The sequence below is a fragment of the Mustela lutreola genome, chromosome 12 (genome assembly GCF_030435805.1).
Source record: "Mustela lutreola isolate mMusLut2 chromosome 12, mMusLut2.pri, whole genome shotgun sequence".
Taxonomy (NCBI): domain Eukaryota; kingdom Metazoa; phylum Chordata; class Mammalia; order Carnivora; family Mustelidae; genus Mustela; species Mustela lutreola.
In genome coordinates this window covers 13,494,046-13,510,424 of record NC_081301.1, presented here as the reverse complement: position 1 = coordinate 13,510,424, position 16,379 = coordinate 13,494,046, and the positions used below count along the sequence as shown (strand labels likewise).

The following is a 16,379-nucleotide window of genomic DNA, read 5'->3' as shown; positions in this document are numbered from 1 at the left end:
TCTCTGGAACTCTACAGGTTCCCAGAGAAAGAAGACACATTACCAACCCAGGGGCCTGCAGAAGCCTAAGCACAAAGTACAGACAAAGTCCATACACACATGTCCCTTGACTGGCGGGAACTGGGACAGATTGAAGAATGCTTGCTGCTGCCAGCACCTTGTGCCAGATCCTATGGATTTTCAAAGGAGTTTGGAAGCAGATTGCTATTTGAAGTCTATGGATTTTTTAATTAAATATTTTATTTATTTATTTGAGAGAGAGAGAGAATGAGAGAGAGTGACCATGAGAGGGGGAAGGTCAGAGGAAGAAGCAGACGCCCTGCTGAGCAAGGAGGCTGATGCGGGACTTGATCCTGGGACTCTGGGATCATGACCTGAGCTGAAGGCAGATACTTAACCTACTGGGCCACCCAGGTACCCTGAAGTCTATGGACATCTAAGTATTGGAATATGTCTATATCTCTATCTATATATCTATACCTATCTTTTTTTTTTTTTTGACTATGGGCCATTAGTTTGTAATTTTTGCATTAAATTTTATTTCTCATGTCTATTCACTTTTTCCAAACATAGATTTGTAGAGGATACAGACAGTCAAAACCTATCTCCAATTATTCACATATTTAAATACGACTTAAAAACATCTAAAATGTAGTAATTAGAAAAATGTGTGTTAGCAGCTGTTTACTGGCAGCTACTCTAACTGATGCAGAGACTAGTTTTTCTAATGTGTTCTTTTGGGGGGGAAATTTTCATAGGCCATCAATGTTTTCATAAAATAAAATCTAGGGGAGCCTGGTTGGCTCAGTTGGTTAAATGTCCGACTTTTTTTTTTTTTTTTTTTTAGATTTTATTTATTTATTTATGGAGAGAGATCACAAGGAGGTAGAGAGGCAGGCGGAGGTGGGGACAGAAGCAGGCTCCCTGCTGAGCAGAGAGCTGATGCGGGGCTTGATCCCAGGACCCTGAGATCATGACCTGAGCCGAAGGCAGAAGCTTAACCCACTGAGCCACCCAGGCGCCCCAAGTGTCCGACTTTTGATCTCAGCCTAGGTTTTGATCTCAGGGTTGTGAATTCAAGCCCCATGTTGGGCTCCGCACTGGGCATGGAGCCCACTTAAAAAAAAAAATCCAGCAGGGTACCTGGGGTAAGTTGTCTGAGGACCTAAAGGCCAGTTCCAGCTATGCCACAGTTTGCATGTGTCACAGGGCCAGGTGGAACCATTGGTGGATGCCCGGATGTGTTTTCTCTCCCTCTATCATTGTCCCTTTTGTATACTGTTCTCTCTGTCTGGAATGTTATTCCCTTTTCTTCACCTGGCTAAGTCGTTCTGATTCTTCCAGATTTAACCTGCACCCCTGGATGCATTTGACAAATTCCTACCTCTCACCTTGGGTCAGGAGGCCCTGCTCTGTCCTTCCGTGTCCCTGTCAAGGCTCTTATTTTTCACTGTCTGTTAAAATAACTGTCTCCCTGAGTACACAGTTTCTTCATATACTTTGCCTTTGACTCCCCAGTGCCCAGGACATAGCAGGTATCAGTGACTTTTTTAGTAGTAAATAGATATATTTGTAAAATAAGAGTGGAACACATGATTTCAAAGGCCCCATCCAGTTATGAGATATTATTAAAAGTCCTTCATTTACCTCTATTGGCCTTCCAAGGAAACTGTTCTCTGTCATCTTATAATGGTGGATGTCACCTTTATGCTTATAAGAAAGGTTGATATCCATGTCCAAGCGAAGTTGTTTAATCATGAGTGAATATTCTGTCAGGCCCTCGATGGCATTGATTGTATCCTATCAACAATTAGCAAGGCACAAAAATAGGTTTAGCTCATTTACATATCCCCTGTGTTTACAAATACCCTTTCTTGGGAGACGGTGGGGGTATGCTAAGCTGTGCGGAAACTCCAGCTGACTGAGTGGAATTGGTGAAGGGCCCCCAGGTGGAGGTAAGAGGAAGGTGTCTTCCTCCAGGGTAAGGATGCTGCTGTTGGCAGGGAGAGGAAGAAGTGTGGCCTCAGGTCCAGGCTCTCCATGCATCCCGAGTGCGTGACCTCAGGCAGGTTACTCTTTGCAGAATGCCTCCATTTTATCTTTTAAGTCTCACCTTAAATAAATCCACAGGGAGGCCAGAAATGAGCTCTCCCTCCCCATAATTCTGTTTTAATTTTCTCTTTCTGCCCACTGTAATGTAAGATTTCTGGAGGCAAGTCTTTCTTGGCATCCATTACATTTTAGTAGGTACACATTGTAGCTATTGAACAAGTATTTGTTGAAGGAATAAAAGAATGAACTTTACTTTTCTAGGTCTCCTCTTCCTCGTCTATAAAGTTGGGAAATGTGACTAGCTCAGAGATGTCAAATACGTGGCTACCCTGTCTGCTTGTATTGATGTTGCGCTCACCAATGGGACACTCTTCCTTGCTAAGCTTACACCTGTCTCTAAGATGAAAACCCATTTGCCTCCCCAGATTAGATAATGATTAAAGTAATCCTGAAGGACCCCTCTAACTCTAAATTTTGTAATACACAAACATATAAAACACATTCTGTCATCATCCAAACATCCAAGGAACAGAGAAGATGCCAGTATTTGAGCTAAACTTTGAATGCAGATGCATGTTCTTCAACTACCTAATAGTTCTGATGAAGTTCTAGAACCTAGGTGAGGTTTGGTGGGCTGAGGTCCGGAGCCGATGACCAAGAAAGAATTCTTGAGACATCTTTGGTGCAAAATGGTGGTTTATTAAAGCACGGGGACAGGACCCGTGGGCAGGAAGAGCTGCTGCCCCGGGTTGTGAGGGATGGCAGGTTATGTACCCTGCTGTTGGGGGAAGGTGAGGGGAAGGGAGGGGTCAGTGGAGTTTTCATATGCTAAAGAGGGCATAGAAAATACATACATAAATGAGTTTACATTGGTAAATAAATTATAACAATCAGAATCTCTCTCACTTTTTATTTATGTTGGGGGGAGGGAATATCAGTACATTTGTCCACATGGTCATTATACAGGATGTGATGGATGTTGATAGCCTTGTTAGCCCTTCATGATCATTAAGAATCGTAAAGATTGTATGGGATTTAGAATTAGGAGATGTGAGTTTTGATTTTGGCTTTGCCCCTAACTCCATGAATGAACCTCCTAGGGATGACTTTCTTCCCTAAGAAGGCTATCAGGGCATATAATCTCTAAGGGCCCTCTGGTTCTAGTGACTGATTCATATCTAAGGTATGCTCATTTGGTGGACAAAAGCATGGAGGTCAGAATGGGTGGGAACATATAATAGGTGAGATGTGGGTGGCAGGACAAATGTCTCCAGGAGGATAAAATAAGATAAAGAAATGTTACCTGGGTTGAATAAAAGCCACCTCCATACCTCTGCTCTTCAGATAGCCATTTGATGATCGGGTTAACGTAATTTATATCTTTCAAGCTCAGAAAGGTGAGCAAAGCATAGGCAGTGGTTTCTACCATATGTGCTGTACCAGAGTTAGGTGCAGATCTATCTTGTTGAAGATCATCTTTCCAAAAACGATAAACGACTGGCTCACCTGAATATCAGCAAATCACATTCATTAGTATAATTAAAAATGCGAATTTGACATTAATTCTAGCAGGTTTCTCGAAGTTTCTTCTGGTAGTGGCCTTTTGAGTTCTGGAAATTTCTTACTCATTTGTAGGAAGAACTTCCTCAAAGGGACCAATACAAAATAAGTTCTCTTAATACAGTGCTGTTTGTCTTGACTTGAAAGTGTCATCGTGGAGAGCCCACGTGTACTTGGGAAGAACAGTGTCGTGAAGTGAGAAGTGCAATAAACTGGTAACTAGTACGCCTAGGTTCTACTCTCTACCCTTCTAGGAACTGACCATGTCGATTTGGACAGATTCTTTTAGTCCTGTGGGACTAATTTTCTAATACCCAAAGTGTATATGGTACTTTTTTCCTCGCAGCGAAACTCAGGTGAGATACCAAATGTAACTCTTAGTCCACCAGAAAGCACCATCCACAGAGCAAGGCTTACTGTTGTTATTGACACTATGAGATAAATTGGAAACATTTCTCCCTGATTGGAAAAAAAAATTCTGTGTCCTAGAAATTATGAGATCATGACCAAAGCCTTAATTCAGTCTTTTATGATCTCTTCCCAATGTAAAGCACTAAAGATAATTTCATATATGCAATACTTTTCAAAAACTAGGTTCTAAATTATATTTGTTATTGCTCTAGTAATTTAGACTTGTCACTTTACATCCTTTAAAAATAGATTATCTCTAAAAAACCAATAAGGCATATTTGGAAATCATTTTTGAAGGTTAGTCAAGATTTTGATGTATCAGTTTATAATTCACAATTATGTTATTTGCATGACTTTGGACAACGTTTCCCCTCCTTCTCAAAAACTCAGATTTGTTGTACTTAGAATGAAAATTTTGGTTTTTGAAGATGCTTTCAGCGCAAACATTATTTGAATTATTAAGACCTCTTCTTAAATTCTATGATTTTATGATCCCTATCTTCTAAGACCTAAGATATTCTTTTGCATTATTTTAAAAGCACTGTACAAGTGGTTTTGAGGTTCAGTCATTTTTCTTTTTCTTTTATTTTATCTTTTTAAGATTCAGTCATTTTAAAATTATGACAAAAATCAAATCTTGTACCTAGTAGTACACTTCATGTTACATTTATCAAGCTTTTAGAAAACCTCAGCCAGGAGAGGGCTCAGAAGTGTCCAACTATGCCTGTGTTGTGATAGGAACACTGGCCAGCGATCACTGTTAGCCTGTTTCTATCTCTTTACTCCTGACCCATAGGAAGTGGTATCTTTATTTATCAAAATGAAATACACATATAGCCAACTCAATACAGGATAAGCCAGAGTGGAAAGTGCAATAAACTGGCAATGAGCACACATCTCTCTGCTAAAAGTCCTCCAGTGCCTTCTTTTTTTACTTGAAGTGGAAGTTAAAGGTTTGGGCTTCCACTGGGCCCCACAGCACCTGGATGTGAATGAGACACAGGCACCCCTTGGTCTGAGCAGAAGCAGACCCAACCCAGCGTGCCCGGCTAGGGGAATTCACAAGCTGAATTTCAGCCTCAGTTCACTGGCCTGGTTGGGAGCCATGCACATTGTACAGCGGTCTTGTGGAGCTCCTGTGATCACTTCCAAGGCCGTCTATGATCCTCCCTGACTCCCTCCCCCTTTCCTTCCCTGGTGTCCCCATCATCTCACTCCTCTCCAGCAATACTGGCCTCCTTGCCATTCTTGGAGCTCCAGGCGCCCTCCTGCCTCAGGCATATTCACATGCTGCTTCTCCAGCAGGAACATCATTCGGATAGCCCCAGCTTGCTTTCTTACCTCCATCAGGTCTCAACTCAAGTACTAGCTTCTCAGGGAGGTTTAAATTACAACCTACTCCCTCCCCTGCTTCACTTTTCTTCATATCAGTCATCACTAACCTATTCACTTTTTGAAATATTTTACTTACCATGTTTGTCTGTCTCTCCATAACTGGAATGTAAGTTCCATGAGGATCTGGACTTTTTTTTTCTTTTGGTCTGTTGCTTTATCCCTAGAACCTAGAACAGTGTCTGGTATATAGGAGGTGCTCAATGCATATGCTGAATAAGTGAATAACAGCACTTAACTATATTGTATTATGATGATTTGTTCCTTTAGGACAGAGATGGTGTCTTATTCAACTTTGCAAACCCTAACCTCCTTCCCAGAACTAGCAGACTCTATATGCTTAGTAAACACTTGTCAAATAAACATACGAAACAAGTCATACCTTTAACAAAAGCCTTCCTCTTCAGGGCTGCAACAATTGGTTGAAACCGTGGGTGACTTTTGTCTCCCAGGGAAAGAGCATAAGCAGAAATGGCCAGTGTAAAGGTGCTCTGGGCTGAGAGGGCATTTTCAAGCAGAAAGGAATCAGCTTTAGTGAGAGCCGTGTTGATTTTCTGGAAACAAGAGCAAAAGATATCTAGGTTTGTCAAGCCTCAACCTGTCAACTGATGAGAACTACCCCCAGGTGGCACCATCCCCAGGCAGGCAAGATGAAGGGTAGAGTGAGACATGACTTAATGGAAGTGGATGGTATCTCCCTGAAGCCAATCTCTCTAGGAGAAGGAGCAGAGTACAATCTCAGAGGGAAAATGTGCTTGTCTACTGGGTCCAGTTTTTGCCCCTCAGTTCTCATCTCTGTTGAGATTTTTCCCTTTAGTTTCTCCTTCCCATATCAGATGTAGTCTCTGGGAAGAAGAAGCAGAGCACAGACACAGCTTTCCTCATGTCCCTGCCTTGGCATAGCTGGGACAGACTGATATTTTCAAAAGGAATTTTAGTAAATAAAAGCATAAATAGAAGGAAAAGAACCAAGCTGCCAGAATGCTTTTTGATCCTAAGAGTTTCTGGGGAAATTGTCTCTATTACTTTATCTTGAGACAACTGAAGTATTTATTTTGGATACGTGCATGAGGACAAAATCAACTTGCCCAGCTCTTCTCCAGCTCCACTGTTTCTCGCTCAGGTACCACTAGGTGTCGACTGGCCCTCTAGGGCCCTGGGAACTTGTCCCTTGTTGATTATTTTGTCTTATTAAGTTTAAATAACAATTATATTGAAACAAACTAAAAACATTATTTTGTTTTGGGGATGAAGTCCTGCAAACCATCTTTGGGTTCCTCCATGTCTGTTCTGTAGGCTCGTTTGAAGGACATTGTCTAATTTGCTTCTGATTTGCAGGCAGGTGTGTTTGACCTCATGGCAGGGACTGTCTCTTCCCAGATCAGAGAAATATCTCTGTTACCCCTTGGAGTCCTCCACGTTGACTCACTCAGGTGAATCTTCTCCTCTTCCCCTCAGCTTCTAAGCAAATGAAATGGCACACTCCAAAGAAACAAATATACTATCGTGTGGTCTTGGTAGTTCCATGATATAAAACGCCTCCACTGTAGGATAACAGTCATATGTATGTTGTAATATTACCAGAGACACTGGAAGGAAGCTAGGGATACCACGTCATTTTCTCCTTAGCACAAGTTCTTGGTTCTACTGTCCACTCCATAATTTAATAGGCCATGATACTGGACAATTAAAGCCACCTTACCCATAGGTCTTAGTTTTTGCAACTGTCAACAAGTAGGTTGGGCCAGAGGGTCTCTAATACCTATCATAATTCTGCAATCTTTTGATTTTGGAGCTAACTTTATTTTCAAGGCGGCCCCTCCCACTAAATGGTATAGAAACAGATAATCAGTGTTAGAGGAAGGAAACACTTACCATTGTGGGGCATATATCAAAAGCCTTTCTAAATCCAATCACTGTAAAGGCTGTAAGATATAAGGCATTCTCTCGGGCTTCAATAGGCAAGGTACCCTAAAAATAAGCAATGTTTTAAATGGAGAGTGAAACGGAGTCCTTAAATGAAACGACCTGGTTCTAAGCTCCCCTTCTCCCTTCATGCATTCCAGCTGGACTGCCTGCCATTTCTCAGGAAGATCCGGATCTTCCTCACTTGCATACCTTCACATGCCTTTCTCTCCCTCCCCTTCCCACTGAAGTTCCACTTCATACCTCTTCACCACAAATTTCTCCCCCTCCTTCAAAACTCTGTTAAAAAAACAACTCCCTCTCTGAAGCACTATTCAGACTTTGTTCTCCCATATTATTTCCTCTTAGAGCAGTCACATTCCAATGCAATGTTTATACGATCTTCCAAAGTGTCCTCTATTTAACTCTCCAGATTTATTTCATGCCACTCACCCCCTCGCTCTTTTGGCCCCAGTTATTTGCATGAACCACCCTCTCTCTCCACTTCAAAATGCCAGGCACACTGTTTGCATCGCTTGGAACACTCTTCCTGCCTTCCTCCTACCTAGCTCCCAGGATCCTGGCCAACCCATTTTTTCCAGTTCTCCCATATGAAATTGGAGCCGTTGCTTTCAACGAAACTGTATTTCCCTTTTCCTAACATGTATGGAACACTTGAAATTACTTACTGACATCTGGCTTCTCTGCTAGATCATAAGCTCTATGGCCTCACTGATCACAATTGTTTTGTTCACTCTTGTGTCTCTACCATCTACCACTTAGTACACATTCAGTAAGTATTTCTTGTATATGTAAAGGAACACACACAGTTATATGTAGATTAGAGTTGCTAGTAGGTATAACCTACTTTCCCTACCAGTGTGTGAGCTTTGTGGCCGTCTATCCTTCCCACACTTTCTCCCTGATTGTGTTCTAAATAGACCCTTGCATGTATTAGGTGCTCAGTGAATGGTCGTTCAATAAATATAGACAGATGGGTGGATGGATACCTGGGCATCTTTAGAAAAAATTTAATGTAGTATTTTATTCTTCAGGTAGCACCTGGATGATGTCAGTTGCCCTCTGTTTCTTGTGGGAGTCCTAGTCTGCTATTGGTGCAACAGAAGGACAGGAGTTTCCTGTTACCCATTTATGCCTGATATCATGCCAGAAGGGGGTTAGATTAGGGCAGGTAAAAACAAAAACAAAAACAAAAACCCAAAACAAAACAAAACAAAAATGAAACAAAACAAACAAAACCAATCAACCAAACTAAAAACACCGTTGAATTTTAAAGAAACATTCTAAGGAGTAGAAGGGAGTAAAAGATACTGTACTGGTATCTTGGAGAGACACTATAATTACTTTGTAATTCAAGTTTATAAGTAGATTCTAACATCATACAACACTTTGTTGCACAGATTAATAAACCTGACCCTAATCCCTCTTACTAACAGGATATAAATAGGGTCCCATCTTTCATGACAACACCTTGCAGCCCTGATATGTAAGAAGGCTCTGAGTTTTAAGTATGGAGTCTATACCAAGGGTATGTAGACAGGTGAATACATTTTATCTGTTCTAAGATCTCTAGTACTTACACCCTGTGGACCACCAGTGCCTGTGACATATGAGATGTCAAAGGCATCTCTCATCTGACCTGTACTGAATTGTGTGAAGAAGAGTGCAAGAAGAACTTTCATATTCTTTGCCTGTACACAACAGGACTTTCTTAAAGGCATATATATTTCTTCCCTTCTTCAAGCTTCTAAAATAGGATGAGAACAAAATTCAGACTTGTAAATAAAACTGTTGCTAATCTATATATTTGGTTTCCTTACCCGTAATTTTATTGGCTGATAATCAGAATTTTCCTTGAAAGATCCATTTTCTAGTTGAGCATTCTCCACCAGCCACAATAAACCATTACAAATTGAATTCTGATTCTGATTTACATATTTACTTATTTGTCCAAGTACTCTTAAAACAAAAGCTGTTAACCTTAAAGACAAAATCAAATAACTAATATTTAGATGTTCAATCCCTTTGGCTTTCAACTTATGTGTTTTAGTTAAAATGATATTTATTCTTTAAAAGAAAATAGCATTTTAAATCATACAATTCTAAAGTATGTTGTCACCATTTTACAAGGGAAGAGAAGATTTTAGGAAGATCTCCAAAAACGTTCAGTCAACAAATGTGAACAATACATCTTTTGCGATTTCAACATTGCTAACCAGAACACAAACTAAAAAATTGATGCCTGATGATTAAAAACAAAATTATTCTAAAGTTAAAGACAATAGTGGTGAAGCAAATAGTTTTGAGTCAGGGCACTGACGTATGAACACAAGACCTAGAAGAGAAAGATCTTAAAATTCTAGATTGTACAATGTGTACAAGCTGGTTAATCTGAAGTCTTGTCTGAGGCCCGCATTTCCTTCCCCAACATTCACAGGAGTGTTTACCCCATTTCCTCTTGAGCCACGCCATTGACGCAGAACTCACTACCTCACAAGGAAGCTTTAACTCTCATGATTACTGAGGTTTTCTTGTTTTTGTTTTTTGCTTTTTGAAGCAATTTCAGTTGCTACTAATATCTCTTAAAGAATGTATCTAATTCATAACCCCGCAATACCTCTTTATCTCACCCCCGCTCTTCTGCTCCCGTTCCCTCACTCTCTGAGCACCCAGAGCCACCTGACCTTCAGCCCTTCCCTTCTGAGAGTAAGACCACTTGACTTTCCCTCTCACTTAAAATGTTTTATTTTTGTTTTTCTTTCTAAAATGAACAATATATTGGGCCACCTGGGTGGCTCAGTCAGTTAAGTGTTTGACTTCGGCTCAGGTCATGATCCCAGGGTCCAGGGATTAAGCCCCACATGGGGCTCCCTGCTCAGCAGAGGACCTGTTTCTCCCTTTCTCTCTGGCCCTCCCCCCTGCTTGTGCTCGCTCATACTCTCTCACAAATAAATGAATAAAATCTTTAAAAATAAAATAAAATGAATGATGTATTATATTTTGTATCCCTCAAAAAATATTTTGAAGGTATTCAGATACTGGCCATTTTATTCTGTGTATGTTTCTCTCAAGGAACTTGTGGAGTTCAGTCTAGGACAGTACCCAAATATTTCTAAATTTTTGGCTGAACAACATCCACTCAGTCTTGCCGAGAACTCTCGAGAGGCCCCAGATATTTACTGAAAGGCTACTGCATCTTCTTGGGGAGAGGGGCATTTCATCCTCTAAGCATTTAGTTCCCAGCTGTTGCTGTGCTGGTTTCTAAGCCCTAACCCTTGCAACCTGGTGGGTATCCTCTAGAAGGCATGCTCTAGAGGTCTACATGTCTTTTAAAACATGCCGCCCGCATATGGTTAGACCCTCTTCTAAGGTAAGGACTTGATAACTGGTTGGATATAGAGCCAAAAGGAAAGGGATGATTCAAACTTGTATAGAGTATTGCCGCCCACAGATTAAGGAAACCAAAACAAAAAACTGAATTTGGCATGGATTATGTTGGAAGGGCCTTTGGCTCTCAGATCCCTAGAAATGTGGATTTGGAGCTTAAGTAAGAAGTTAGGCCTCGAAACATTGATTAGGGAATCATCTGTGTAGAAATTATGGAAATCATGGGCAAAGATAAGATTGCACAAGGAAAATTATGGAAATCATGGGCAAAGATGAGATTGCACAAGGAGAGATTACAGAAAATAAGAGGTGAAGGATGAAATCCGGGAGACTCTCAATAGTTACAGGGCATAATCTAAAAGTCAGTTATTCCAGATTGTAAAAACCTTAAAAGTGTTTCATATAGTAGAATTTATAAAGCCCTTGGAACACTATATTTTCATTACATACTTTGTCAGTGCATGATAATATTTTTTCTGAAAATCGATTGCAATGTGTACTTTCAGTTAATTCAGACAGTCTTGCCTTCAAGTCATCAGAAATAAGGAAGTTATTATGTTTCACTGATAAGTACTTACTGAGCACCTGCTACATGTCAGGTGTGTGTGTACCAGACACTCGGAATTCTTGAGACTGCCCACGTGGAGCTTACATTCTAGTGGCAAGACAGGTAACAGGTGAGATAAGAAAGAATGTTAATGATAAATTTTAAGGAGAAAGGGAAAGTTGAGGAGCAGGATATGAAATGTTGGGATGGGAATGGAATGCAACTTTGATAGAATGATTAGTAGAGGCCTCACTGAGAAGGCAACTTTTGGTAAAGACCTGAGGGAGGTAAGGGAACTAGACACTGATACCTGAAGAACATTTCTGACAGAGGTAACAGTGGTTGCAAAGACGCTGAAGTGGAATGCCTCATATGTTCAAGGAACATTGAAGAGGCCAGTAGGGCTTGAATGGAAGGAAAGAGAATAGTAGGGGATGTAGTTGGAGAGGTGAGATGAAGCTACACCGTGCAGGGCCTTGGGGTTTACAGTAAGTTTGGTTTATTTACCCTGGGTAAGATGGGAAGCTCCCAAATGGTTCTGAGTGATGTGATCTAACTTATGTTTTAACAGGGTCACTCCAGTTGCTATGTTCAGTATAGATAAAGAGGGGAAAGGCGGAAGACAAAAGAGCAGAGGAGGCTAGTACAATAGTCCAGGTAAGAAATGGGAGTGACTTGGACCAGGACAGCATGGTGGGGTTTGTAGGGAGTAGTCAAGCTTTGGATACATTTTGAAGGTACAACCAGAAGTATTTGCTGGATCTGACGTGACTGGCAAGAGAAAAAAGGCAATGAAGGAGAACTACACTTCCAGCCTGAGCAAATGGATAAATGGAATTTCCATTAAGATTCTCTAGTTAAGTAATCAACTATTTTATGAAAATGCAAATCAAAACCTTCTACTCACCAGGTGCTAGCACTTCCACCCTTCCACATGCTGTAAGAGTAATCAGAATTTCTGTAGGACATGATGCTCACCAATCCTAAGAGGCACCAGAAAAAGAACATAGTGCTTCACTGACCTTCATTTCTTTTCTTTTTTTTTTTTTATTTCTCAGATAATGCAAACTTTTTAATATTTACATGCTTTTACTTCTACACAAAGAGTGTTTATTAGCTCCTGGAATGGTAAAGTTCCTTTGGTGTTGGGCAGCAAGCACGTGCTCTGCGGCCAGTGTTAAACTTCTCGAAAGAAGTATCTGAATCATGAATCGTTTGAATTGGGAATTATCAAGGAGAACATTCTGAGCTCATTCAAGAAGGAAGTGCTCTGTAGGGGTTGGAATGCAGGTGTCTTGTCTCTCATCCAGGCATTTTGTTAAATTAAGCCAAATGCTACAGAAAATAGTATTTATTTATATCGTTGTGTCTATCTCACAATTTTCTTTTTACAGAAATGCTTTTATGATTATGCTCTGTGTAATTCATAAAACCTTAAATATTAGTTTAATTACACCATTAGTTTAAAAGTCACAACATTTTTATGTACAATATGTAAAATAGATTTTTTTTTTTTACCTTCTTTAAGTTTTCTCTCCAGGTTCCATCTTTTAACTAATGAATTAGTAGGAAAAATGTCCCAATTGTTCCCTGCTTCCAGGTAGTGAAAAACATAGAATACAGGGACAACACTCATCAGTTCTGCTTCTGCATTCCCCTTGGGGAGGTGGGTAAGAATATTAATGCCTTCCTGACTCAGAACAGCAGATATGACCTCACCTATAAGTAGTCCTGTAACAAATAAACAAACAAACAAATCAAGGTAAAGGCACAATCAGTTTCTAACAACTTCTGAGTAATGATATATTTTAAATAGAGAGAAGAGCAACTATCCCTGTTCTTACCTTTTTTTTTGAGAGAGAAAGAGAAAACGAGAGCAAGCAGTGGGGCAGTGGGGGGTGGGGGTGGGGAAGAGATAGAGGGTGAGGAAGAGAGAAAGTCTTAAGCAGGTTCCATGCCCAGTGCAGAGCCCGACTCAGGGCTCGATCTCACAACACTGAGATCATGACCTGAGCTGAAATCAGGAGTCGGACACTTAATTAACTGAGCCACCCAGGCGCCCCCTTGTTCTTTTCTTTTTATCTAGGCAGTTGAATTAACTTCTTAGCTGGGGAGAGACAGAAAAGATCTAGTGAGGAATATGGATTTAAAAGAAACACCAAGAACAGGTTTAAAAATGCCCCTGGAATATGGTGCTAAGATGGTATAACGTAGCAGGCAGATTACCGCATAGATATGGCATAGATATGGCAAATTTGCTCTCGTCCAACCTGACAGCTTTAGACATTGTAAACTCTATGAATCAATTGCTCCCACAAAGCAAAGCAAAACGCCTGGGCTGTGAGTGTTCTGTGAGTGCTGTGGGGACTCTGTCCAAAAGCCACCGTGTGATACTAGGCAAACAAATTTTCACATAACCAACACCAGGATTGCACATGATTTAAAAAGTCTCTCACAGTACTAACATTCTGAGCCCAGGGCTTTATCTGAGATAAAGTTAGTCAGGACATTCTATTGTTTTGATGACATATGACTGAATTATAAAGGTTAGAGACCAGAGGAAACTCACTGAAGCTGCCACTTCTGCAAATGTACCTGGGGGGAAAGAACCACTTGGGGACTGATATTTCAGCAGAACAGCGCAACTCTGGTGGCGCCATTTATAGGCCACAAAGCCCTCTCTGGAGCAAGAGTGGCTGGAAATGGAAATGGAAAGTTTGAGAGAAGTCTTTGGGTCAGTGATAACCCCCACCCTTCATCATGGGAGACTCTCCATTTAAATTAGGCCAATGGGAGAAAACAGTCAGAAAAGCGGTTGGGGATTTGAAGGTGGTAGAAAGAGCAGGGTTTCCCCAGAGGTGGATTTGTACATGCTTCTGAGTAGAGAAGAGGAGAAACAAAATAATCATGAGGATATTTGTTATTTAAAGCATAAACTGAAATGAAAAATAAAAATGGCATTTGTCACTTTACCTTTTATACTCACAATCCTTTGGACTTTTGTTTTGGGGACCAAATCTAATGGCACCCTGTATGGGAACTCCTTTCGTCGACTAATGACACCTGAAGTTTAAAAAAAAATTATTAGAGTTACACAGAATTCTTTTTTAAAAAATTGAAATTCTATTAATTAACACATACTGTATTATCAGTTTCAGAGGTAGAGGTCAGTGGTTCATCAATCTTATATAATACCCAGTGCCTTCCTTAATATCCATCATCCAGTTACCCCCTACCTCCCTCTCCTCCAGGAACACTCAGTTTGTTTCCTATTATTAAGAGTCTCTTATGGGGTGGGGGAAGGGTCTCTTATGGTTTTTCTCCCTCTCCGATTTCATCTTGTTTTATTTCTCCCTCCCTTTCCCTGTGCTCCTCTGTTTCGTTTCTTAAATTCCACAGATGAATGAGATCACATGATAATTGTCTTCCTTTGATTAAGTTATTTTGCTTAGCATAGTAAGTTATGGTTCCATCCATGCTGCAAATGGCAGGATTTCATTTTTTTTTTTTTTAATGGCCGAGCGATATTCCATTGCATATAAATTCCACATCTTTATCCATTCATTAGTCAATGGATATCTGGGCTCTTTCCATAGTTTAGCTATTGTGGACATTGCTGCTATAAATATTAAGGTGCAGGTGCCCCTTCAGATCACTACATTTATATCTTTGGGGTAAATCCCGAGTAGTGCAATTGCTGGGTGATAGGATAGTTCTATTTTTAACATCTTGAGGAATTTCCATACTGTTTTCCAGAGTGACTGCACCAACTTGCATTCCTACCAACAGTGTAGGAGGGTTCCCCTTTATTGGCATCCTCACCACAATCTGTCATTTCCTGCCTTGTTAATTTTAGCCATTCTGACTGGTGTGAGGTAGAATCTCATAAGTTTACCCAGAATTCTTGAAGGAATCCCAGTTGCAGGTTACTTATAATATACTAGCTTCCAAAGAATTGTATTAAAATAAAAGGCCCTTTGGGGCACCTGGCTGGTTCAGTTGTTAAGCGTCTGCCTTCGGCTCAGGTCATGATCCCAGGGTCCTGGAATAGAGCCCCAAGTCAGGCTCCCTGCTCAGCGGGAAGCCTGCTTCTCCCTCTCCCACTCTCCCTGTTTGTGTTCCCTCTCTTGTTTTGCCTCCATCAAATAAATAAATAAAATCTAAAAAAAAAAAAAAGAAAATAAAAGTCCCTCCTATAATAACTATACTAAAATTTTAAAAGTAAGTTAAAAATAATCAAGGATTTTTATCAAACCCTAGGCCTATATAATCTCCTTAGAGCATTAAATTTAACTGTAAGCTTCCTGGTCATTACAAGATAGGAAATAAATAGGTTATATAAATTTATTCCACCAGAAAAAGGGAGCATGCCATTTTGTCCAAAGAGAGAAAATTATTCTCGAAACTGAAAGTTAAAAATAACTAATGTAATTGCTCAGTCAAGGATATTTGAAGATTAGCTCCATTGGGATGCATGCCCTGAAATTCTTTCCACTTTCTCTCAATTTAACTTAGACACTTTTTCTCTATGTGCAATAACAGAGTTTTAGCATACTTGTTATCTGAGCATTTTTCTACTTTAATCTTTGGTTTATTTCATAAAAATGGTATTTATCATTCTACTGATAGAACACCAAGCACTCTGCTAATCTTCTAAATGCATTGTTATACTGGATCTTACGACAACCCTGTTTGCTAGGTCTATTGTTATTGTTTTTATTTTATAGATGAGAAAACTGAGGTTTAGAAAGCAAATTGCTCCAGACCACAGAGCGGGCAGAGATGAAGCTTGGATCTGATCTCAGAAGTTTTACTGTGGACCAACAGCAGTCACCACAGAGACCCCCACCTCTCATTGTCCTGCCGGGAAAGCTCTGAGGGCAGGAACCGTCTCTTATTGAAAGCTGTGGTCCCAGCATTTACCACTGTCCCTGGCACAGGGCAGATGCTGAAAGAAAATAGTGACATTTTGCCACTTAATGGGGCAAGTACATGGCTTTGTGGAAGAGACAGGAATGTTCCTCAGGTAACTTCTTTCTTAATTAACTTTTAATAAATACGGAGGATGCAATTTTTAAAAAAAAGATTTTATCTATTTATTTGA

At 40.3% G+C, this 16,379-nt stretch overlaps 1 protein-coding gene across 1 annotated transcript in view; it reads right to left on the bottom strand.

Annotated features, from left to right (window-relative positions):
* Positions 1 to 16,379, bottom strand: part of C5 (complement C5) — a 96,509-nt gene that overhangs the window by 19,133 nt on the left and 60,997 nt on the right. Inside the window, exons 23-30 of the mRNA XM_059141828.1 lie at positions 14,249 to 14,338; positions 12,794 to 13,006; positions 12,183 to 12,258; positions 9,162 to 9,321; positions 7,291 to 7,386; positions 5,798 to 5,969; positions 3,356 to 3,558; positions 1,648 to 1,800 (exon numbers count right to left, since the gene is read on the bottom strand). Of these exons, the coding sequence (XP_058997811.1) occupies positions 1,648 to 1,800; positions 3,356 to 3,558; positions 5,798 to 5,969; positions 7,291 to 7,386; positions 9,162 to 9,321; positions 12,183 to 12,258; positions 12,794 to 13,006; positions 14,249 to 14,338 (1,163 nt within the window). The remainder of the gene's footprint in view (positions 1 to 1,647; positions 1,801 to 3,355; positions 3,559 to 5,797; positions 5,970 to 7,290; positions 7,387 to 9,161; positions 9,322 to 12,182; positions 12,259 to 12,793; positions 13,007 to 14,248; positions 14,339 to 16,379) is intronic.